A 25480-nucleotide genomic window follows, 5' to 3' on the forward strand; every position below is an offset into this window, starting at 1 on the left:
CTATACTCTCGACTGGAAGGTTCTGGTGAGAAGTTGTCTCGGTATATGCAGGTTGCCATGCTACTAAGAAGTCTTCCGAAAGAGTTTGACGCCCTCACGACGGCATTAGAAAGCCGTTCAGATGAGGAGCTGACAATGGAACTGGTAAAGTCTAAACTAGTCGATGAGAGTGAAAAACTTTACGGTGGAAAATCACCAGACGAGCGTGTGCTGAAAGTGGCAGGTAAACAAAAAGACGCTGGTTGTTTCTTTTGTGGCAAAATCGGGCACAAAAAGAAACAATGCAGGCAGTTCATGGCACAGAAGGGCTCCGGTGATAGAGAAGCTTACAAAAAGAAGAAGCCGAAGGAAAACGAAGATCAAAAATTGAAAAAAGTGCGCGAAAGCGAAAAGTCGTTTACGTTCACAGTGCGCGATAAAAACGATCAGTCGGAGCTCGTTCGTTCGTGGTTAATTGACACTGGTGCAACTTCGCATATGTCCAGTGACAAAAAAGCATTCGTTCACCTGAGAAATGGTTCGCGTTCGAGTGTTATTGTAGCTGACGGTTCGGAAAATCTCGTAGAAGGCATCGGAGAATGTTTGATTGAGTGTGTTGACGATAAAAAGCAATCAGTAAATCTTACGTTGTGCGATGTTCTCTACGTTCCAACATTAGAAGGGAACATCATTTCAAAAAGTAAATTGACGTCGAAAGGTGTTAGTGCCATGTTTAATAACATCGGGTGTGAATTGCTGTTCGAAAGTTCCGTGATTGCGATCGGTGATCGAATTGGTGACATGTACTGGTTAAGGAATGCTATTCATCGAGCCGCACAAGTGGAAACCCGTGAACATACGAGCAGCTGTCAGCACACTTGGCACCGTCGTTTAGGGCACAGGAATCTGGAAGTGTTGAACGAGATTCGCCGAAAGAAGCTTGCGTCTGGAATGGAAATCGCTGATTGTGGTATACGATTGACGTGTGAATGTTGCATAGAAGGAAAAATGAGTCGCCCATCGTTTCCCAAGGTGGCACAGAAAACGTCGAGCAAGGTACTAGACATGGAGCACGTGACACCGGGTGGATGTCGGTATTTTATGTCTATGATAGATGATCATAGTCGGTATGCGCACGTATATTTCTTAAAGGAAAAATCGAAGGTTCCCAGTAAGATACGAGAGTATGTGAAAATGGTCCGGAATCAATTTGGGAGAAAACCTTGTATCATTCGCTCCGATCAAGGAGGAGAATACTCCAGCAAGGCTCTTCGGCGATTCTACAGCGACGAAGGTATCAAGGCGGAATATACCGCAGGATATTCACCTCAGCAAAACGGTATTGCGGAGAGAAAAAACCGTACGCTGGGTGAAATGGGACGCTGTATGTTGTTCGATGCAGGTATGCACAAAAGGTATTGGGCGGAAGCAGTGAACACGGCCTGCTACCTTCAGAATCGTTTACCGTCTGCAGCTATAGATCGAACTCCGTACGAAATCTGGTTCGACCGAAAACCGGATTTGCACCACTTGAAAATTTTCGGTTGCAGCGGTTACGTGATGGTACCCTCGATCAAGCGCAAGAAATTCGACACAAAGGCAGTGAAAATGATATTTGTCGGCTATTCAGCAGAACATAAGGCTTACAGAATGCTGGATATGAAGAGCGGCGAAATCAAAATTAGCCGAGATGTTCGTTTTTTGGAGCTGGAAAACGGTTCCAAGAAACAGGAAGAAAAATCTAACCAGAAGCAAAACGTGATTGACTACAAGCAGCGCTCGAAGCCTGAGGAGGTAGATTGGCCGATCATGCAACATTTTACACATGAAAATTCCGAGGATGAGTTCTTGGGATTTGAAGATGCTGAAGAGGGTTTGACTGAAGTGCAACCGGAAAATGATGCGATGGCATTATGACGTTCTACAAGATCCACAGCAGGCGTGCCACCAATCAGGTTTGGAAGCGTGCCACCAATCAGACTCATCGAAGAAGCAAATGCGGTGATGTGTGGAGAAGCTGAGCCAAGAACGTTTATGGAAGCAATATCTGGATCAAAATCAGTTGAGTGGAAAAAGGCAATGGATGACGAGATGCAGTCCCACGCGGACAATGGCACATGGGAACTCGTTGAGGCACCTCTTGATCGTCGCATTATTGGATCGAAGTGGGTATTCAAATGCAAGACCGATGAAAATGGAAAATTGGTACGGTATAAGGCGCGTCTTGTAGCGCAGGGATTTTGCCAAAAATTTGGAAGCGAGTATGACCTGGTTTTTGCTCCTGTTGTAAAACAAATTACCTTCCGAGCGTTAATGTCAGTGGCAAGTAAGAGAGGTATCTTGACAAAGCACATCGATATTAAAACCGCATATCTATACGGCCAACTGCAGGAGGAGATATATATGCGTCAACCTCCTGGATACGGTAACGGGAACTCCAAAACGGTTTGTCTGTTAAAACGGAGCGTATATGGGTTGAAGCAAGCGGCTCGTGTGTGGAACAAGTGTTTTGACGACGTGTTGAAATCGATGGGCTTCAATCAATCAGTGGCTGATCCATGTTTATACATCTGTCGCAATGGACAAAAGTATATTTTCCTACTTGTGTATGTAGACGACGTTATTGTGATCTGTCACACTGAGGAGGAGTTTTCCGGTATTGTCAAAACCCTTATGGCAAAGTTTAAGCTAACCGATATGGGTAATCTAAAGTTTTTTCTTGGAGTGCAAGTGCGGTTTCACGATGGGCAGTATCGCATAAACCAGAAAGCATACGTGAATCTTCTTTTGAAACGGTACGGAATGATGGACGCTAAAACCTCGAGAATACCAATGGATCCGGGCTATATCCAACAAAAGGAGGAGGATGATAACAATAAATTGGTGTCTGCGGAGCAATATCAATCACTTGTTGGATCTTTGTTATATCTAGCCGTATGCAGCCGTCCTGATATCTCGATAGCTGCCTCTATTCTTGGACGCAGGGTGAAGGAACCTACTCAGCGAGACTGGAGTGAGGCTAAACGTGTGCTTCGCTACTTAAAGTATACGAATGATGTGGAGCTGTATCTCGGAAACGGTCGTGCGAGTCTTGAATGCTTTGTAGATGCAGATTGGGCCGGCGATGTCAGTGATCGAAAATCAACATCGGGATTTATCTTCAAGCTCGGTGGTGGCGTAATTGGCTGGGGATGCCATAAGCAAAAGTGCGTGGCGCTGTCCAGTACGGAAGCAGAATATATCGCGCTCGCAGAATGTCTCCAGGAAGTACAATGGATTCGGAAACTGCTGGCCGACATCGGTGAACCCGATAGTCTCCCTATTGTCGTATGGGAGGATAATCAGAGCTGCATGGCTCTGACAGAAGCTGATCGAACGGAAAGGAAATCGAAGCACATTGACACTAAATATAACTACATCAAAGACTTGGTACGCGATGGTATTGTGAAACTGTGCTATTGCCCAACCGATCGGATGGAAGCTGACTTGCTGACGAAGCCGCTGAATACAGTGAAGTTGGTCCAGCTGAGGAAGGCTCTTGACATGAGAGAATTCAACGTCGAGGAGGAGTGTTGAGCCCCCCGGCTCGACTGGCGCCGTATGAAAGAGTGCAACACTGCTCTAATAAGCGATAAAGATTTATATAGTTTATAATAAACCTTACTTTCTCTTTGTATCTCGGATCGTACACACGTGTTATATCTTCTGGCAAATATCACTGCTATTCTAACCTCCAATAGAGGATTGAGTCCTGGTATCCTGGCCGGGATGGCCGCTCCGGTGCGGGGGTGGTGGTTGTCCGGCTCTATGTTGTTGTGCAGGGTCTCTGTATAAATGGTATCGAAGAGGCCAGCACCCTTTATGAAATTTGGAACTATTTCCTCCCTTACTAGATTGTTGGACAGTGAGTCGCGAATGGAAGATGAGATGTCGTGCTTTATGCGGATGTCCTGGAGTTTCAAGAGTATATGTTTCTTTCTTCGGATCCTGCATGTGGTACACAGGCCGGGGGTGGTACATTAGATATTACATATGCGTGAGAAATTTTAGTATGCTCGGTCCCCAGCCTTGAGAGGACTTTCTGTTCTTTCCAGTCCTGTCGGTCGTCCCATTTGACGGGGAGTACCTTAATTTTCTGCTGGTGTCCCCGGGACGCCCATTAGTAACCGATGAAGTTGAGGGCCTCTGTGAAATGCCGGGTGATGTATGCGGCTGGCACTTCCTTGGCTCTCCGAAAGTGCGCTACCCGGGAGTCTACGTCAGCGCTCCCTTGGATCCAACAAAGTGTGGTGAGGGAATCGGTTTCGATATCTGTTGCCTGGATGATGGGGTATCGAGACTGGCCGATCTCGAGCACGCGAAGTACCGAGAGGGATCAGTGAATATTGTGGTTTCAGTTTCTTCTGGCTTTTGAGAGAGGGCCAGAGCGATGGCTGCGGCTTCAGCAGAAAATATCGAGCACTTTGGCGGGAGACGGAGAGATCAGCCTGTTCCACCGTCGCTGACTCCGACTTCTACTGAATCATCCTTTCTCGAACCGTCCGTATAAACGCGGGTGTGGTCCAAGAAGCGTTGCTGCACCGTGCTATTTCGAGAGTTCCTCCGGGCCGGAGGCTCTGAGACAGGGATATATCAATGTGGGGAGGTTGGGTGTTTCAAGGACAGGACCATATCCTGTGTAGCCAGGCGAGTGAGGGTAGGTCAGATCCTACGAATTCCGCGTGTACTTCTCGAGCTGTTTTCATCGTTGCAGATTCGTCACTTTCGTATGTCCGTTCAAGTACGCGCGCCGGAGAATCAGGGCTATTTTCCAGCGGAATGGTATGACGCCGGCCTCTACACAGGCGCTTTTCGCTGGTGTGCTGGGCAGTAACTTCGATGAAGATGGACCCGTGGTAGAGTGGGGCCAAGATGCGAATAATCCCTTCTGAGTTCCATAATATATCTGGCTGTGGACCAATGCTTTACCTATTTGGAGTGCAGTATTCCTATTGCACTTCGGGTGCTGGGATGTGGCAGTCTTTTGTGTAGGCGCATTCGGTCTTTTCCCTTTCGAAAGTTGAGGCAAGTGTTATGGTCTAGTATGACTCCAAAGATGGTCGGTTCGCTATTGGAGAATCGGTTATACGGATTGAGCGGTCAGTGACTCGATGGAATTGAAGTACCATACTCTAATTCAGCAAGGAAGGTCTAAAACGGAGAATTCCGGGAAAATCTCCTTAACACAAAGGGAACCAGGGAAAAGTATGGATTTCTCTCCTTTCTTATTTAGCGTGAGATAAAACTGAACTGCTTCGTATGAGGGTACTAGAACAAGTGACGGTGCGGCCGTCTTTTATTACCTTTCGCATTAGTCGCGTTACAATGCGTTATTCTTTTTGACTTGAGATCATACGCAAAGGGCGTATGCTACAGGAATGTAGAGCAAAGGTGAGTGTAGAAGCTTTTAGAGATGGAAAGCCGGAAGCCGACTGAGGTTGCACTCTTGAAGATGGCGTTGACTACGGTTTATAGCTTGATGCGGGTTCGGCCCTTGGTCCTTCCCGTCACAACCACTACTATGTCGTCGGCATAGACGAAGATGGATATACCCTTGGGGAGAGCGACAATTATACAGTTCATGCTGATGAGGAAAAGGGTGAGCGCCAGGGCGGATCTCTGGGGTACAGAGCTTTTCTCAGTGTAAGTTCCGGATTCGCTACCCGAACCACAATTGGCGGTTTTATAGGAAGCGTTGTATGTGGCCTCGGATTGCACAGCGGCCAAGCTGCCGAAGTATGTCCTCTCACCATACGATGTCATATGCCTTGTCAATATGAAGGGCGGCAAGATCAATGTGTAGGCCATCCCTTATGGCCTGGTCAAGGGTTTCGCCCAGGGATGCCAGATACGATCTGGCGCTCTTCTCTTTCCGTAAAGCGTGTTGCTAGCTGTCCAACAGGTGAGGTTGTTCGAGTATGGCGGTTAACCTTCTATTGACCATTTGTTTGAAGCCTTTACCAATGCAGGAAAGAAAACTGATGGGCCGGAGGTCTTTGGCCCTTGAACCCTTTTGGGTATAGGGCCGTTTACCACGACTCCTGGAAGGGCTCGCCATGCCGGATTCGATTGTAGCATTGAAGGAGGGTTCTTTTGCCGGGTGGTGGCAGGTTCCTAAGCAGCGGGTATCCAATGTTGTCAATTCCGGTAGGTTTTCCTCGCCACCGGCTGAGGACGTCGGTGACTTCTGATTCGGAGAAGGGCTGGTTCCACTCTGGCAAAGAGTCGGGGTAGAATGTTACGAGGCAGCCTTCAGTAGGTTTTTTTGCCCTGGAGCTCGAGGGGGAGCGAAGCGATTGTAAAGAGCAAGGAGAATTTTCGTCCAAGTTCGTGTTTTTGCGCCAACAATAACATCAACAAAACTGTTGTCGTACTTATAACTGTTCACGTATTCTTTTGCTGAAAGAATACCGTGCATAGTGGTTGTAAGAAGTGTGTTGCGTATATTGTCTTAGACAGGTTTTATATGGAAAATGTTCGCTCTACTACAGCTGATGATGTTATTAGGCGAGTTCAAATAGATGCTGGCGAGCGGTGGGCTATTGAAACTGTGTTCTAGATTACTCGCGCCAAACTTGACGTCTATTGTAAATTTAATAAGGTGAGAAAGAAAACCTCGATGGAACTAGCATCCGGAGGTTCGGGAACGCGTATCTACTATCCAGACATCGAATAGATAGCAACTCACCCCAAAAATGTACTCTGTCTTCGAAACCTGTTCTAGTATCCCAATTTATACATATTACTTCCCAGAATTCATCACCTACATAAAGAAGTCTACAAAAATCTGCAAAGAATTCAAATATCTGCAGTTATAGATAGTTCAAAAAAATCTTTTTTTCTATTATTTCCCTTTTTGCAAGGTATTTTAACAAGGTGCTCATCCTACTCCTTCAACCCTCTATTCCACTTGAGCACACGATGGTTTCTTTGCTGTACACTTTGATTGACACTTAACCAAATTATCAGTTTATACTAGGAAGCTGAAAAGAAATCAGCCAATTCCAGCATGATCTCTGTCGTCTGCTAATTGGTTAATCGCAAGTAATAATGATACTGACACTCAAACTAACCATGCATGTGTTGTGTCCCAATTTAATCCACAGAACTAGTCCAGTAACAGTGCCAAGTGCGGAGAGACTGTTGAGACAGCGACAGGAGTCCACCTCGTCACTTTCGGTTGGCAGCTGGCAGATGATCACATGTACCGGAAGTTACCGGAGTGCGGAATCAGTAAACGAGATGCAGTCCCATTTGCAGCCGAACCCGGCATTCGCCTGTCCCAATCACCTCCAACGTCAGCAGACACAGGGCCACCAGCAACCGCATAGTACTCATCCGCAATCACATCAGCAGCAGCAGCAGCAGCATCACCTAAATCCTGGCAGCGGCCCTCCGGGTGCTTCCACGCCGAACGCCAACCAACATCACAGTCAGGAGACCAGCTGCTGTACCGTCATCGACGGCGAGTACTTTCCCAATCGTGTTGATTTATATGCCCTGTGAGTCGTACGAACCCATTAGTTCCTATTTATTGTACAGACCATCTGCTAATGAATAGTTTTGTCCTAATTTTCAGACGACGCGAAAAACTGACACAGCTGAGGACGCTTTTCTACAACTGTTATTTCTCGACGATAGCATTCAAGTTCAATTCTGGGCCTGATTCAGCGCTTGGTAGTTTGTTGGGTAATTTCGCCGAGAAAGTAGGTTTGGCAAGTCGAACACCAGTTTAGAAGCGCAATAAGGGAACCCGACCGAAGGAGAATCGTTTCTATACACTACGACTGCGGACACGTCTTCCGTTAAATTTAATACGAAGAAACGGTATTTATCTCTCTTCTAGACCTGAGCTTTCCCAATGTTTGCTAGAAAAGTTGTTGCACTGTCGACACTGCGGAAAAAACGCCTAACGAGTGTTCATTTCATATTTTATTCATGTAACTATAATTGCGATTAATACACTAAAAGAAACTTGTTTGTAAAGAGATTCCCGAAATAGGTTTCTTTAACGCGAGAGGTTTATATTGATTGAATTACACGAAATTTCGCGACAAAAAATCGTTTTCGATTTTTAAGTTATTGACATTGTTGATATTTTATTATGTATTTTGAATAAGTCTAGTTCTGTCTTGTTTTATTCCAAATGCGCATATATTTACTCACATGATTTTTTGTCAATTTAAATCGCATAATTACATAGAAATGAATTTTGTATTTCCCTGATGAAAATTAGTCATTCAACTAGTTTCTCTCATCCAAAACAAAAAAACATGGCAAACAAACAATAAACAATCGATAAAATTCGCATTTAAGAAAAAAATATCACACTGCATTTTCTTATCAAGCGTCATATATTTTCACTCCCACCTTTAAACTTTACAAATTGGTCCCCATCAGGTTGACAACCCGGTTTTTGTAGCGTTTGGAAATATCTTTCTCTATGTGACCCTGTAAAATTCCGGTCTGCTCAATGATCTTGGTAAGGGTAGGCTTCAAATCAATACTCTGTTGACGAAAATTTATTGCCTTCTCATGCATCAGTTTTTCCGTATCCTTCATTTTGTCGATGGCCACCAGTTTTTGTTTCAGTTTAGAGCTAAGGATGTCCACGTATCTAGAAAGAAATTAATTAAATAAAGCCTACCAGTAAGAAGAACAGTAATTTAGAAGGTTGATAGTAATATCGATCAAACTGTAAGATACTACTTTATTTTACATATTCGAACTAGGAAATAGTAATTGGATTCGTTCCTAGCATTCAATTTCACTTTGAAACAGGTTCTTTTGGGATTATATTGTTGAACCCATTCCTCGTGTATGATGCCATACTGTAAAAACTTGCTTGAACACATTCGAACTAGTTCTCATTCTTAATTAGTATAGATCAAGCTATGTTTTAATGTAACATCACAATTTCTTCAATTGTAATGTCGTAATCGTAAAAAGTGAGAACCTTGCTTTTTATTTGTCACTCGCGGTGAATGGATTAAAAGAACCAATTTAGTATCAGAAAATTACCATACTCACTTCGGCGAATGTTTAATCTGGTGCAGATGCTGAATTTGCTTGCTGTCAATATTGCTGTAAACCACGTCGACCTGAGCCAACATCTGCGATAGACTCTTGGCATCGTGATCCGGAAAGTTATCCATCATAGTTAACGACAAAATGTGCACACTATCTGCGGTACTTAGCTCGTACATGCGCATCTTGAGAAATGATTCCAGCTCTAACAGTTCATTAATGAATCGTTCCCGATGGACTGGCGAATCGCATATACTGTACGCTTCGTCCCCTTTTGCCACTCCCCCGGCATTTCCCGCACTTTCGACAACTATACCGCTCTCTTCCAGTGATATGCTGAAATCAATGCCTTCTTCGTTAGGTTCGGATGCTGCTTCCTCCGGAGCTCCCCAATCAATTTCTCCAGCCTCCAGTTTGATCTCTCCCGTATCGACGTTGAAATCTATGTCAGCACTATCGCCAAAATCAATTTCTCCTCCATTGTCGCCGAAATCGATAGCGTTATCAGACACAGCAGCGGCTTCCTCTTCAATTACAAACTTTATTGGGGGCGGCTCAACGGAGAGCGGTGGTTCCGAATAGAGAAACTCGTATACCGTCGTGTTTCCCGCGGTGGCCACGTGTCGCAGAACCGACACACACTCTTCAGTTCCCAAGAAAGCAGTGTACAGTTCAATTGCTTTTTTCAATTCCGGAACCGTGGCGGCTATTTTGTTCAACATATCCGGCAATTCCTTAACCTTCGCCACGAGTTCTTGTCGAACATTCTCGCCGACAATACCGAGCTGTTTGCACAATGCTTTGTATTCACCGTGAACGGCTCGCTCTGATCGCTGCAGATCCACAATTTTCTTCTCTGAGTCAACACTCAACTGTTCAAAATGTTTGATCTGCTTTCGAATGCCTGGAATCTCGTAATTAATGTTTCTTACTAGTATTTGTGCGGCCTCAGCCAGATACAAGCTATCCTTTTCATAGAGCCGAATAATATCTTGCCAGTCCTTCATTCGCTGACTTCCATAACGTCCAAACACATTCCTAGAATCGGCTTCCGTCGTTTTCAGTATATCGATTATCTGCTGGCAGTGGAAGTAGTTTATGTCTGGTAAAGAGGAAAACCAAAAATTACTTCGGATATTCCGACCGTTTACGTTGGCAACCTACGAGCTCCCTTGAGCAGCTGAACAAGTCCATCGTGAGCTGGCATATCGGTGAGAGCATTGCTAATTTTACTACGAACTTCACGAACATATTGGTGCCAGTTCTTGTTTACAATTCGACGCGATACTAGCCAGTCTTGCAGCTTGCCGGCGTGGATATCGATAGGAATATCAGCTTCCTGGTAGAAAACACAGATATTGTTATTATTTTGTTTTAAATTTACTGTATAATACGGGTTACTTACGTTCATTTCAAGTTAAAAACTGAATCGTACTAGTACAGGAGAAAGGTAAATCAAAATAAACTGTCCACGTATCCGCTGTTTGCATTTCGATCATGAATCGACCAAAGGGCCGAAGTCGCAATGATATCGAATCGAGAAAAATAGCTTTGAAAATTCGGTTCAGAAAATTAAATCGTATTTTAACAGTGTTTGCATACTGCGCCTTCAAATGTATTGAAACACTTTGAAACACTTGGTTTTTGTTTAGGGTGATTCTGTTTACGGACCTTGTAAACAATGATGCTGTCAATTTCGCCTGTATACACTACCTTAGAAATGCAGAGGCGTAACCCGCCTGGCTTTTTGTTTACAGTCGAAAGTCGGATCCGCCGTTTTGTTTTTTATTGATTTTCATGAAGTGTGAAATATTTATAAATGAGTTTTTACATTTTTTATAAAGTATTTTTACTCCTCTTTCAGATATTAATCAAATCTCTGTTTGTGTACATTTGTTAATTTCGCCCATTTGTCGGTTCACGATCGATTTTGTGATTTGTCAGGCATACAGTACAACCCCAATAATTTACTATTTTACGCCTTTTTTTTTGAAAAGGGCCAATAAACAAAATGACTAAAACGAGTATATTGGATTTGAAATTTTTCTAATATATTTCAATCTGCTATTTGTAAACGAAAACGAATTTTGTCAAAAAAAATGCACACATTCGTTGTAGTTTGATCTATATTTTAATTTCTGGAGATTTTACTTGATTCGAGCGGACTTTTGTCCAAAAAAGATTATTGGCCCTTTTCTTTCACTGTATAACACATTAGAGCATGTTCAAGAGAGTTTCAGTTTTAGATTTATAATTTTGACAGTTCTATAATATAAAACTGAAAATTTTAAAACAGGAACTTTCTGTCCCCAGTAGCAGTTTTAGCGGGTGTTCTATTCAGTTAAAAATTCATGTCTCGCCATGCCTTCACCGTTACTGCATTCAAATGTATTTTTCCCCAGTCTATCGGTTCTAAGTGTCTCTGCTGAAAACTTTGCATGTATTTAAAACACAGTTCTAAACGTGCTTTAAAATCAGCAACAAAAAGAACGGCGTCGTATAACAGTTTTAAATTTTGAAACAAAACTGTTCGAAATAATAAAACAAAACGCTCTGCTAGGGATGTGAATGTTTCAGTTCCAGTTCTACTTTGAAACTCCTGTATAAAATAAAACGCTCCTGAACATGCCCTTAGCCGTTTACTTTTGGCCCTTTGCCACACTTCAAAATTTAATGCTAATGCTGTCACGCGCACACATACCTTCTATGTGTCAACTGTATAAACAATGTATGCGCACACATAAGTTGTATGTGCGTATTGTTATAGAATCGGGTTTTATGTGCCTTATAGTTATGAAATGTGAATGTAAGATTATTATGTCTTGTAAATACACACATTAGGTTTAGGGTAACCAACCTAACTTGGACCCCTACATATTTTGGACCCTGTTAATGTATTTGCCTCCTACACTGCCAAGTTTCTCTGTTTGGTTTGATGCAGCAATTACATTCCTTGGGTTGTCTATTAAGTTTCAATATCATTAGTTCATCTCTAATTGTTTAAAATTAAACAGAATCCATTTTTGAAAAATATCACCGAAAACGTTTCATGTTTCAACGATAGGCCAGAGGAACCGGTGGAAATGATACATTTTCAAATTGGATTTAAATGTACAATTGTAATATTTTTTATTGATTTAATTAGTTTGTCTGATTTGGTATTATGCGTGTTACGTGTTTGAAAAGGTTTCTTCGTAATGTTTTATCTAAAAAATCTTAAATAAATGGTGTTCACAATATGTCTTAAAAAATTTATATCAACTTATTTTGCACACCCCTCGATTTTCTTTCTTGACAGCTATTTGTTTATCGAGTTAGAATAATCAAAAAGTGAAAAATTTCGTAACGGTAGGTCGCCTGCTCTTTTTGGTCAAATTATTTAAAAATGTTCAAACCAATGGATGTAGAAAATCAAACGATTGAGGAACATTTCATTGAAGACCATAATATGACCAAAGAGGAGACTTCTGAAATCCATGTTGAAGAACATTTGTAGTTCGAATTTGTTGAATTCGACGAGCTATATGTTGACAAATCTAAGAGACATATCACAGCTAAATAATGATAATAAGAGTGTGCTTGCTGAATTTCCAGAATCGCCTGAAACACTCACACGAACAGGAACATCACGATTCAAGCGACGTAGTCCTGCTGTTTTAACATTGCGCCGAACAGTTGAATACCACAAGGCGAAAACTGAAGAAACAAAGAAAGTAAAGGAAGAGAAACAAAGAAAAACTGAGCTTAGAAAGAAAGAATACAAGAAGATTCCTGACGAACTTTGAACCTTGATTTATCATCCACTTGAGGATGTTATTCCATAATACTGCTATAGATGAATTGTTACACGAAATATATTATTGTTTACTCTATTGCATAACATTTAATGCTGCTATGTTAAGTCTGCAGTAACCTAATTGTACCGAGTTTTTCTATTTATCAAAATGATATAACTAAAAAAATACTTCATGCAGTCAGCCTTCCATATAAAGATTAACGTACCATTTTTGATTGGCAGTCACTGATTTGCTTATGTTCTTCTTTCATGCATTAAATATACTGCAAAGAGAACGAGTCAGTAGGTCAGTTTAGTAGAAAAAACTTCACTGTTTCCAAAATATATTCAGTCACATTCAGTGTGTCGAAAATATGCTTGGAACACTGTCCAAATTAGCGTGGAAGGGTCCGAAATGTTAAAAAGTCAAGCTGTGAAGAAATGTCATTTTCGAGTTTATGTCAATGTATAAAACATCCATTGACAGTTTTCTTTCAAGAACAGTAATTTTGGAGCAGACTCGTGCATGTATTACATTAAAAAAAGCATTAAGGCATTAAGGCAAGCAAATATTTTTTGACGTTCACGTAATTTCACTTCCTCTAGGGTTACCCTATGTGGAGAGTTTCAAAATCCCGTAATGTTTTCCGCGGTTGGGTTTACACTTCAGGAAAACTGTCATTTTTGTGTAGACTTATTTCCCGTCACGGGATTTCAAATCCCGAGCTCCATTTAAAGTATACGGGGACCCAAATCCCGTGACACGCTTTCCGAACTATAAACTAGCCTTCAGTCGGCGCTACTATATTCATATATAATTACATCAAATACAATGGTGATTCATGCATGCGAATCTGTATGCGATGGTGATTTTCAACGTGTTTTCATTTAAGGGGTTACAAAACTAGCATTAAAAAAAATCGATTTTCTATTTATTAGTCTAAAACGTGCTATTGGCGATTTGCGGCAAAGCCAAAATTAGTCATGCGACACCTATGATTCAGCTCATGAACTGGCAAAGTGATACAGTTTGCTTTTTTTCACCCGTAAGTGAGTCGTAGCTTACAACAAAATCTTCATTATCTTCTCGGAAAAAGCTTACCACTGCCAAAATTTGAATGAAACGAGTAAGAAATTTAGTTTTATTTGCAATTATTCTGCAATTACAGCCATTTGCAACTATTTCACTTATACATTTCTTCGAAATGTAATCGGGGTATTATTGTGCGTATTAAATAAAGTTTCAACTCGAAACCGAGACCCAATCAGTACCAATGTCAAACTACTTCATATTTTGAACTACGTAGGAGATTCAGTGAAGACTATCGGAGAGAAGGATCGGCTGTGCATGATACAAAGCTGACACTTTCCTATGAGCCGGATATTGGCTTAACTTAGGACGAACGGGAAATGCTGTTGCGGCGGCTACGGTGCTCAACAAATTACATTTCGAAACAGCGCGCATAAAGCTCTGCGAATAATATTAGAAACCACTATGTTTTACACTCTTTTCGCAAGATGTTTACTCATCATCTTATAAAATGATGGTTTTCCTTCATTTTCATAAACAATTATCAACAAATTGATCGGTAATTTGGTGGTTAAAAGTCATTTTTTACCAATGTTTACATAAAATATATGCACTATGACAGAACAGCATAAAATCAGCAACACTTTCCTTCCAGCGCTATCTGCGAGCGGTTTCAACGTAGAATCGCCAATAGGATGTTAAAAATAATATCCCAAAACATGGACTACAGTCCCCGTATAAATAAATACCATTCCAGAAATCTTCGGAACCATTTCCTAACAATTCATATAATACCATATTGGGAATAATACTGATACATTCCACCATTATAATTTAACTATTATACTACCATACTCATTTTAGTTACCATTTCCAATACATTCCGTGTATCCTATATTGGAGATTTGTATACTACATTGTATTTTTGCGCTAGAGTAATATTGCTCTGGTGGTCTTTGTTATCTGTTCACGCTGCTCTAAAAACCTGTAGCTTAACATGATAAAAAATCCTCCTCTTACAATATTACGGTTATAGCTCAGTTGGATAAAGCGACAGTCCAGTTAGTCTCAACCAAGCTCTCATCAGAAGATTGCGTGTAACAAAATGAAATTTCATCAATCGATAGAATTGAAATGTGAAAGGGAAGACATTTTTCCTGCGCCAATATTTTATACATCGCTAGATCTAAAATATGCATGCCACCATAATCTGTATAGTTCTTGAATGGTATGTTGTCAAAATGTATATGGAAAATCGCATATTTTGGTATGGTGACTGCTCTTAAGGTTGCACAGAGAATGCGCAAAATTCGCAAACGAAAAAAGCAGTTGTTTTCCACACCGTATGTCAGATCTTCATAAAAATCAATCAGCAGTACTGTAACAACATTCTACATACGCTGATTGATTTTTATGAAGATCTGACATACGGTGTGGAAAAAAACTGCTTTTTTTCGTTTGCGAATTTTGCGCATTCTCTGTGCAACCTTAACGACCCGTTGTTTGTATGGTCGAGCATGGAAAAGCGACATTGGTTATGTTCGATATTGTACCAGGCAATGGTTAATCTATTGTTGAACGAACCATATTGAAAATGGTTTTTCGACGTTTGATACAATGGTTGGCATATGGTACAGATTTATGCGGGTCGTGATTCGCTGGTTGGACACTTTTTAACTGGACGGCTGTTTAGTTGGACCTCCGCTAGTTGGACCACTGTCCAACTAAAAAGCATCTGAATGTCAAAATCTTATGTCAAATTTACTTGGACAATCAATCTGACAGTTATTAGAGATGTGAATAGATGCAATTACACTACTAACGTCTCCTTTGGAGAGTTTTTGACACCTGTCAGTCGGTCCAACTAACGAATCAAATTCGTTAGTTGGACAGAGCTGTGGCCCAACCAGCGAATCACGACTGTACGAAAACGATACATAAATGATCAAATTTTTAATTCTGTCGCAATGCGTCTTATGTATAACCCGTGTGTACTGCAAACTTTAACCGCGTTTTTCTCTAAACTTCTGAGCTGGCATTTTTACAGTATACTCAAAATTGATTTCTTCAGCGCCGCACGCAGGATTTTTTTATTGGTTAATTTATTTTTAATTGACATTTTTTTGTCCATTTTTATGATATTTTCGGCGTTTTTTCACTCAAAAATATCGAGAAAAAAAATTCTACGTACGTCGCTTGCTATTGACATATTTTTATTTATTAACAGTTTAAGGCCGAAGTGGCCTGTGCCGTATACAAAAGATTCCTCCATTCCACTCGGTCCATGGCCGCGCGTCGCCAGCCACGCAGTCTGCGAAGGGTCCGCAAATCGTCTTCCACCTGGTCGATCCATCGTGCTCGCTGCGCGCCACGTCTTCTTGTACCGGTCGGGTTGCAATTGAGAACCGTTTTCACCGGGCTATTGTCCGACATTCTGGCTACGTGCCCGGCCCACCGTAGTCGTCCGATTTTCGCGGTATGACAGATGGGCGGCTCCCCCAACAGCTGATGCAACTCATGGTTCATTCGCCGTCTCCATGTGCCGTCTTCCATCTGCACTCCACCGTAGATGGTACGCAGCACTTTCCGTTCGAAGACACCAAGTGCGCGTTGGTCCTCCACGAGCATGGTCCAGGTCTCGTGCCCGTAGAGAACTACCGGTCTAATCAGCGTCTTGTAGATGGTCAACTTCGTACGACGGCGAACTCTGTTCGACCGAAGTGTCTTGCGGAGGCCAAAGTAAGCACGATTTCCTGCCACGATGCGTCTACGAATCTCTCTGCTGGTATCATTGTCGGCGGTCACCTGTGAGCCCAAGTACACGAACTCTTCAACCACCTCGATTTCGTCGCGACCGATGCAAACTCGAGGCGGGCGGTTCTCATTCTCTTCTCGTGAACCTCTTCCTATCATGTACTTTGTCTTCGACGTGTTGATGGCAAGTCCGACGCGCTTGGCTTCTCTTTTCAGTCTGATGTAGGCTTCCTCCATCTTCTCAAAGTTTCGTGCAATAATATCAACGTCATCGGCGAAGCCAAGTAGCTGAACGGACTTTGTGAAAATCGTACCACTCGTGTCGATCCCTGCTCTTCTGATTACACCTTCCAGCGCGATGTTGAATAACAGACACGAGAGACCATCACCTTGCCGTAACCCTCTGCGTGATTCGAAGGGACTCGAGAGCGTCCCTGAGACACGTACTACGCACATCACCCGATCCATCGTCGCCTTCACTAATCGCGTCAGTTTGTCCGGGAATCCGTACTCGTGCATAATCTGCCATAGCTGATCTCGATCGATAGTGTCGTATGCGGCTTTGAAGTCGATGAACAAATGATGTGTGGGCACATTGTACTCGCGGCATTTCTGCAGTACTTGACGAAGAGCGAACACCTGGTCCGTGGTAGATCGTTCGCTCATGAAACCCGCCTGGTACTGCCCCACGAACTCTCTTGCAATTGGTGATAGTCGACGGCATAGTATTTGGGAGAGTACCTTGTAGGCGGCGTTCAGCAGGGTGATTGCACGGTAATTACAGCAATCCAGCTTGTCGCCCTTTTTGTAGATAGGACACACGACACCTTCCATCCACTCCTCCGGTAAAATCTCCTCCTCCCAAATCTTGGTAATCACCCAGTGCAGCGCTTTAGCCAGTGGCTCGCCACCGTGTTTTAGTAGCTCGCTTGGTATTTGGTCAACCCCAGCGGCTTTATTATTTTTGAGCCGGCTAATCTCCTCCTGGATTTCTTGGAGATCCGGAGCCGGTAGTGTAATGTCTTCCGCGCGTGCTCCCAGGTGCGTTACCGTGCCATCCTCGTCATCTGCTGCATCGCCGTTCAGGTGTTCTTCGTAGTGCTGCCGCCACCTCTGGATCACCTCACACTGGTCCGTGAGAAGATTCCCGTTTGTATCTCTGCACATGTCGGCCTGTGGTACGTGGCCCCTGCGCGAGCGGTTCAACTTCTCGTAGAATTTCCGTGTGTCTTTAGCGCGGTACAGCTGCTCCATCGCTTCGCGATCTCGGTCTTCCTGCTGGCGCTTTTTGGTCCGGAAAACCGAGTTCTGCCTGTTCCGTGCTTGTTTATATCGCGCCTCGTTCGCCCTCGTGCGGTGTTGCAGCATTCTCGCCCATGCTGCATTCTTCTCTTCGACTAACTGCTCGCATTCGCCGTCGTACCAGTCGCTTCTTCGGTCCGGGCCCACCGTACCTAGTGCAGTGGCTGCGGTGCTGCCTATGGCGGATCGGATATCTCTCCAGCCATCTTCAAGGGCAACTGCGCCTAGCTGCTCTTCCGTTGGTAGTGCCACTTCCAACTGCTGCGCGTATTCTTGAGCCACTCTGTCATTTTGTAGCCGCTCGATGTTTAGCCGCGGCGTTCGGCTTCGACGAGAGCTATGCACTGTCGAAAGTTTTGAGCGCAAGCATATTGCAACCAGGTAGTGGTCCGAGTCTATATTCGCACTGCGATAAGTGCGGACGTTTGTGATGTCCGAGAAGAATCTACCGTCGATTAGAACGTGGTCGATTTGATTTTTTGTTACTTGGTCCGGTGATCTCCAGGTGACTTTGTGGATATCTTTGCGAGGGAAGAAGGTGCTTCGGATTACCATTCCACGGGAGGCTGCGAAGTTCACACATCGTTGGCCGTTGTCATTTGATACGGAATGCAGGCTGTTAGGCCCGATCACCGGTCTGTACATTGCCTCCCTTCCTACCTGTGCGTTCATGTCGCCGATGACAATTTTCACGTCTCGCAGAGGGCAACCGTCGTATGTCTGCTCCAGCTGCATGTAGAACGCTTCTTTCTCGTCGTCGGGTCTCCCTTCGTGTGGGCAGTGCACGTTGATGATGCTGTAGTTGAAGAAACGGCCTTTGATCCTCAACTTGCACATCCTTGCGTTGATCGGCTGCCACCCGATCACACGTTGGCGCATCTTGCCCAGCACTATGAAGCCGGTTCCCAGCTCGTTGGTTGTACCACAGCTCTGGTAGAAGGTAGCCGCTCGATGCCCGCTTTTCCACACCTTCTGTCCCGTCCAGCAAAGTTCCTGCAGCGCCACGATATCGAAGTTGCGGGGGTGTAGCTCGTCGTAGATTATCCTGTCACATCCTGCGAAGCCGAGCGATCTGCAGTTCCATGTTCCGAGTTTCCAATCGTGATCCTTTATTCGTCGCCTGGGTCGTTGCCGATTGTTCTGGGTCGTATTCTCTTCTGTATTGTTCGTTGTGGGTTTTTTTAAGGGGCGGCTTATAGGGCCTACGCCAACCACCTGTCTCGCCGGTGGGTCATCGTGCCAGGACTGCTTAAGGTCCCACCTGGACACCAGGACAGGTTTACACCTTCCGAAGAAGGGTAACCCCCCCCCCCCCCCCCCCTTCCCTGTCAGCATACGACCAAAGTTCCCACCGGGGTTGGTTACCCGATCTTCACTAAGGTTACTCGTATCCCAGTCGACGCCACGGGGAGGCCAGGGCTAGGAGTTACTGGGCAGGAGGCTAAGGACCGCAAGTGGGGTCTATTTTATGCCTTCAGGTACAAGAGGCTTACGCACTGCCCAGTCATTGACGACCATGCTATTGACATAAGGAATCAGGAAAAATTTGTTTTTTTTTGGCTGTAGGTCAAAAATCACGGGAGATAGATTTCCGATTTGTGTGAGGGAAAATGCTGAACAGCCGCCATCTTGTGATGAAATTGCTCGAAAAACATATTTTGTGTGATTCAATACTTATGTTATAAATCCCATTTAACAGGATCTCGATTCACCTCTTTGTTGCGTCAAGTAAAATTAATGAAATATGCCTATTTTTCCTGCTCTACCCCTTAAATGTTTACACAGGTTTTCAGGGAAGTTTTTGTTCTAGCTTATTTGTCTGTTCTCTGTGACTGTTTTAAAGTCTTCTTTGGAGAGTTTTTGACATTTTTCAGTCGGCCTAATTAGCGAATCAAATTCGTTACACAGAAAACTTGCATTACCTAGCAGTACACTGAAAAAAATCCAAACGTTAATTCTATTTGCTTCAAACCGCTTAAAATTCATATGAAGAAGAAATGCTATTGTTATCTCGCGCACACATATCTTCTATGTGTCAACTGTATAAACTATGTATGAACACACATAAGTTATATGTGCATATTGTTATAGAATGGGGTTTTATGTGCCCAATAGTTATGAAATGTGAATGTAAGATTAATATTTCTTGTAAATACACACATTAGGTTTATGTGCCAGCAAATAGTGTCTATATGCCTCCGTTAATTGCAAAAATCTATGTGTAAAATCAATAGGCATAACGTTTACTTTTTTTTGAGTGTAGGTAATTCTAAATCTGTGCATCCTACTTCCTCCAACGAAAAACGAAAGAGAGGGAGTCCAAATTTACCCAAAAATAATGGGATATTCCCCAAAGCCGACTAAACTTCATCCCATTAATTTTGAGTAAAAAAATCATTCCCTCTCGCTTGTTTTCCGGCAGTGAAATGAGGACAGCAAATTAAAATTACCTACTGGTAGGTAATGGATTTTAAGTGTGTAGGTGAACAGAGGCTGTGACCCAACCAGCGAATCACGACTGTATACATTATTCGACGTTAAGGCTGGTTTACAGTTCAAGAAATGGGTCACAGGATTTCGCACGGGATTTGATCAGGGAAAATTTCCCGCCGAGACCTCTTCAAACTGTCAAACCAAAAACTCTGCTGCTTCTTAAAAATACAAACAGTATCAAACAGCGAATTGCAAACCTTATAAAAATACTGTTTTCCACGTCGGAAACAATTATTCCCAGGCGGATTTCTGTGTGAAGAGTTTTAAAATCCCATAATGTTTCGTGCGGTTGGGTTTACAGTTCAGGAAAAATTAATATTTAGTACAAGAAGATTTCCGACAAACTTTTGGTCCTTTGCTGAAACGTAGAATTATTTATTGGCCTTTTACTAAACTTATTTTTTACGTCTCAAAAAGAGTTATGGACACACTCAATGTGTTTAAAGCGTTAATTAAATTAGCTGGGTAGTTGAATGCATTGTCGTTTTTATATTTTGCATATTTCTTCGATGATTTGAGATTTTTTAAAAAGAAAATACTAGCGGCCAATTTATTCACTGGATGAAAACCGGTTTTCGCTGAAAACCAGTTTTCGGGTTGCTGGTTGTCAATAAGCCAAAAAACGTTTTTCAACGAAAACCGGTTTTCATCCAAGTGAACTACTGACTGTTCATTAAGATTCCTCCGTGGATAGGACTCGAGCATATGACGAGCGCCATAAGGGGCATATGACACCAGCACCTTACCCTCTGAACCACCCCACCTCCACACTTCTAGAGCCTACTACACTTTAATCGCATTCTTTTTGGACCAATGGTTGATATAACCAGGAATCAATATATTGGCTCAAATGGCACGTTCCCCGTACATAGTCCGGGATTTGTGCCTTTCAAATATTGCACCCGATCTGGGTTTAACGACCGGGTGTTCCGGCACTTCGTTGGATATACTACACACAAGTGACATCGTTATCAATATTCAGCGGATATTAGTTCCGATAACAGGTATCTTCTGCGATATATTACTAGTTTAAAACTGATCAAAAGTTGTGAAGCAGCAGACGGCTTTGTATAATTTGAGTTTTTCAAAAAACCTGACATAACCATCATTACACTCAGACCAAACAATGCGTATTTCTCGTGTATGTTCAGAGGCTTTAGTTCCAAGCTAGTCATATCAACACAGAGTCAACATACGAAGCGGGAATATATGTTTGACAGTAGCCTATCATTTTGGCATGGTTAAATTTGAAAAATTGTCATTACCGGTTATTGATTTGTCTCAAACCTTACTTGATTGACGCATTTACATTTACCTACATGAACCTGCTCAGGAAATTCACAATATTACATTTGATAAAAAGTTGTGACAGGTGCGGATTGTATTCAGAATGATAGTTTTGGTTGTATCCAATTAATAATTGCTATTGCTAAGAATTAACTTACCGTGCAATTAATACCTCTGCTGGAAACCGCCCTGCTGAGAATTGTTGAACATCATTTGCTGCTGCTGTTGTTGCTGTTGTTGTTGTTGCTGCTGCTGCTGAGCTGCCACAGCAGCTTGCTGTGCCTGCTGTTGGTAATCTTGCTGATTCATCCCACTGCCCGATTGACCGTTCGGACCCGACATTCGAACTCGCTTTGCTGCACTGTGGTCCATCGCAGCATTTTGTGCCTGCTGCTGCTGCTGCATCTGTTGCTGTTGTTGTTGCTGCTGCTGCTGTTGGTTCTGTTACCGCAAGTGATAAGAAAAAAGTTTAGTTCAAGTTTTTACCCGCAGTTAGATTTTCGTAATTACATTCGCTTGCTGTTGCTGCTGCTGATTTTGTTGCTGAGCTTGGTGCTGTATGTGAAAATACTAAATTAGTAACGTGCTGATTCATCTTCCTGATTAATATTCTTACATTGTTTTGTTGTTGTTGGTTCTGTTGCGTTTGCTGTTGCTATTGAAAAATGTGTATTCGGTTAAATAATAGGTGCATGTCCACTACCAAAACCACTCACGTTTGCCTGTTGCTGCTGACGCTTGTTTTCACCTTTGTCGTCTTGGTCTTCGTCGGTTAAGAATTCCCGTTTTGGATAAGGAATCGGGCACCCCGCAAACACATCTGCTGTTGGTAGCGGATCTTCTGAAAAATAAGGATCCTGCATCGCTTGTTCGGAAGTTATTCGCTTGTTGGGATCCATCAGAAGCAGCTTCTGAAGCAAATGGAATGCTTTGCTATCCGGTTTGATCTTATGACGTTCCATGTACTTGATCAAAGAGCAATTAGCGTAACTAGCAAGAAAAAATTGAATCAGATGTTTGATGAATTTAGAGACCTAGATTTTTACTTGGACCGCTTGAAGTCCTTTGTTAGTGTATGGTGTTCTGGCATTTTTCTTATATCCTCCCAGTCTTTGTCCTGTGGAAATCCCATTACGTTGAAGATTCGATCCAGTTGGTCATGATGATAAGGGTTACTGGTTTTGATATCCTCCTGACGACAATGAAATATCGGTTCCGATGTCAGTAGTTCGGCGAAAATACATCCAATAGCCCATATGTCTACAACGTTGAGAAAATAGTAGTAATATTTGGTTGATATGCAGTTGGATAAGACCCACCAATAGCCTTGGTATAATGACGAGCTCCCAGCAATAACTCTGGTGCGCGGTACCAAAAAGTCACAACGACCGGATCCAGATCTGCCAATGGTTTAAGAGGTGCGTTGAACAGTCTAGCGAAACCCATATCTGCAATCTTAACACGGCCTCGTTCATTTCCTTCACCCATTACAAGAATGTTAGCTGGTTTCTGAGAGAACCAATATTCAAGTTACTACCAATCGTTCATTTAAAGTAATATAACTCACCAAATCTCTATGTAAGACCCAGTTACTGTGAAGGTAGTGAATTCCATCTAAAATTTGATAGAGTAAGCTTTTCACCATACCCTTTGGGACCATAACCGGCTTCTTAGTGGCTTTAGCCGCACGGTGAAATTTAATGATGTGCCACAGGTCATGTTCAGCATAGTCGAACAGCAGCCAAACTTTTCGATCGGTGTGCGACAAAAATACACGTATGAGATTTATCACATTCGGATGTTTTAACTCTCGAAGTAACTTTAAGCAATAATAATCAAACATTAATATAAGTTGGGTAACTTTTCAAAATAAGATTCTTACCGCAATCTCCCTGCAAGCAGACATAGACAGACCCGTACCCTCTATTTGCTTTAGTGCATAATCTTTTGTATCATTGCTTTCTTTCCGGTGGGCTTTATAGACGTGCCCGTATGTACCGCGACCAACCTTGCAGCCCTCGTACTCGAAAAGATCTTCGACTTTCGCTCGTTCCTGCTGAGTCTTCATTTTGAATTCGTAATCCATCATAACAGCGCTGCTCATAGCACAGAATTAGAAATCAATGAAATTGATTGATTATTAAGTATTTTTAATACTAGTCTTTCACTTCACTACATAGACTGTTATATCCTTCTAACAACAGCTTGTAACACGTAGTTTTATTCACGCGAATAATGTATTATAGCTTTAGGTATTATTTTCCGTTCAAAACTAATCATGAAATCACAAAAACGTAAACAAAATTTGAAGAATACTTATTCAAAAGGCGTTAGTGACAGCGACAAACAAACTTACCCAGTAAAGTTCAGCCGGAAATGTGCCGGAATTCCGGGTGGTTCCAGCTAGTATTCCGGCTCCAGTGACAACCGATTCTAATTAGAATCGATTGTCTCACTGGAGCCGGAATATTAACTGAAACCAATCGGAATTCCAGCTCATTTCCGGCTGAACTTTACTGGGTAAGTGTAACATTTGAATTAGACAGAATAAAAATTGTAAAAATAAACAAAATTTGTTTTTGGTTTTAAATTTAATTTTGGTTTTAAATAGGATTCAGGTTTGATTCAATCAATACTGTTGGTTGAAATTACCAACTCGATCATGAACCGACCAAAGGGCCGAAGACGCAATGATATCGAATCGAGAAAAATAGGTTTGAAAATTCGTTTTAAAAAATTAAATAGTATTTTAACAGTGTTTTCATACTGCGCTTTCAAATGTATTGAAACACTTCAAAACAATACTAGTTTTCGGAAGCATTACGAAAATATTTTATATAATAACGTTTTCGTTGATAAAATTGAAAAAATATATTTCGCCGAGTGTTGTTATGAAATGTTGATTAGGCCATTTTTGAGTCGCCCTCTTACTTTGACCACTCACAATTTCGCCCTGCAGTGTCGCCAGAAAACAAAAACCAAATGTGGGTTTCGCCGTGCTCGCCGGAGGGGAAAATTTGTTATTCTTCCCGGGCGTATCAAGCAGTTGGTTTTTGTTTAGGGCGACTCTGTTTACGGGCTTTGTAAACAATGATGCTGTCAATTTCGCCCGTACACACTACCTTAGAAATGCAGAGGCGTAATCCGCCTGGCGGCTTGTTTACAGTTGAAAGTCGGTTCCGCCGTTTTGTTTTTTATTGATTTTCATGAAGTGTGAATCATTTTTAAATGAGTTTTTATATTTATTATGAAGTATTTTTACTCCTCTTTAAGATATTACTCAAATCTCCGTTTGTGTACATTTGTTATATAGGCCCATTTGTCGGTTTACGATCGAACTAATTCATTTGTTGGCTTTTCAGTAGTTTCAACAAATATTTCGTTTGAAACAACAAAATCATGATAAGCTTAACCGAACAAACAAGTTTGAAGAAACGAAAACAAATTGTTTGTATCAACCAAAGGAGAGAATAACTCAAACCTAACTTAAATATGGAATTCATACTGCCCTCTAAGAACGGTTGGTTTCAATGAAGGACGTTCGTTGGACCAATTTGGACAACGCCTAAATAACCGTTCAACAAACGTTCATCGTTGGACCCGTGTTGAACGATTTTGAAACAATTTTTTGGACGTCTCAGTGGGTGGAAGCTCGAAACGGTTTCGGACTGGTTAGACTTGTTCGTTGGAACCACCGTTCGCAGAATAATTTTTTGAGACTAATAACCATTCTGTCCAAAAATGTATGTTTCACATTTGTATTTCATTTGAAAAGAAGGACCTAAGTCGAATTG

General features: G+C 42.3%; 3 protein-coding genes across 4 annotated transcripts in view; 1 reads left to right on the plus strand and 2 right to left on the minus strand.

The window, feature by feature from the left end:
- The window catches only part of LOC131679114 (myotubularin-related protein 14-like), a 29437-nt gene extending 21132 nt beyond the window's left edge, over window positions 1–8305 (plus strand). For both annotated transcript variants that reach the window (XM_058959677.1, XM_058959678.1), the window contains 2 exons: window positions 7125–7520; window positions 7598–8305. In XM_058959677.1, the coding sequence (XP_058815660.1) occupies window positions 7125–7520; window positions 7598–7754 (553 nt within the window). In that variant the 3' untranslated portion in view covers window positions 7755–8305. The remainder of the gene's footprint in view (window positions 1–7124; window positions 7521–7597) is intronic.
- A 48-nt stretch (window positions 8306–8353) lies between these two features.
- Window positions 8354–10684, minus strand: LOC131679115 (CDK5RAP3-like protein). The gene is made up of 4 exons (XM_058959679.1): window positions 10451–10684; window positions 10210–10384; window positions 9049–10147; window positions 8354–8635 (listed from the first exon to the last, which is right to left on the minus strand). The coding sequence occupies exons 1-4, from the start codon at window positions 10454–10456 to the stop codon at window positions 8398–8400; spliced, it is 1518 nt and encodes a 505-aa protein (XP_058815662.1). The 5' UTR covers window positions 10457–10684; the 3' UTR covers window positions 8354–8397.
- Window positions 10685–21788: 11104 nt separating this feature from the next.
- On the minus strand, window positions 21789–23989 carry LOC131679116 (cyclin-dependent kinase 8-like). Its single transcript, XM_058959681.1, has 8 exons — window positions 23569–23989; window positions 23254–23505; window positions 23006–23195; window positions 22733–22946; window positions 22403–22676; window positions 22303–22341; window positions 22197–22241; window positions 21789–22127 (listed from the first exon to the last, which is right to left on the minus strand). The coding sequence occupies exons 1-8, from the start codon at window positions 23788–23790 to the stop codon at window positions 21852–21854; spliced, it is 1512 nt and encodes a 503-aa protein (XP_058815664.1). The 5' UTR covers window positions 23791–23989; the 3' UTR covers window positions 21789–21851.
- Between the last annotated feature and the right edge of the window lie 1491 nt (window positions 23990–25480).

The sequence above is a fragment of the Topomyia yanbarensis genome, chromosome 2, assembly GCF_030247195.1.
Source record: "Topomyia yanbarensis strain Yona2022 chromosome 2, ASM3024719v1, whole genome shotgun sequence".
In the NCBI taxonomy this organism is placed as follows: domain Eukaryota; kingdom Metazoa; phylum Arthropoda; class Insecta; order Diptera; family Culicidae; genus Topomyia; species Topomyia yanbarensis.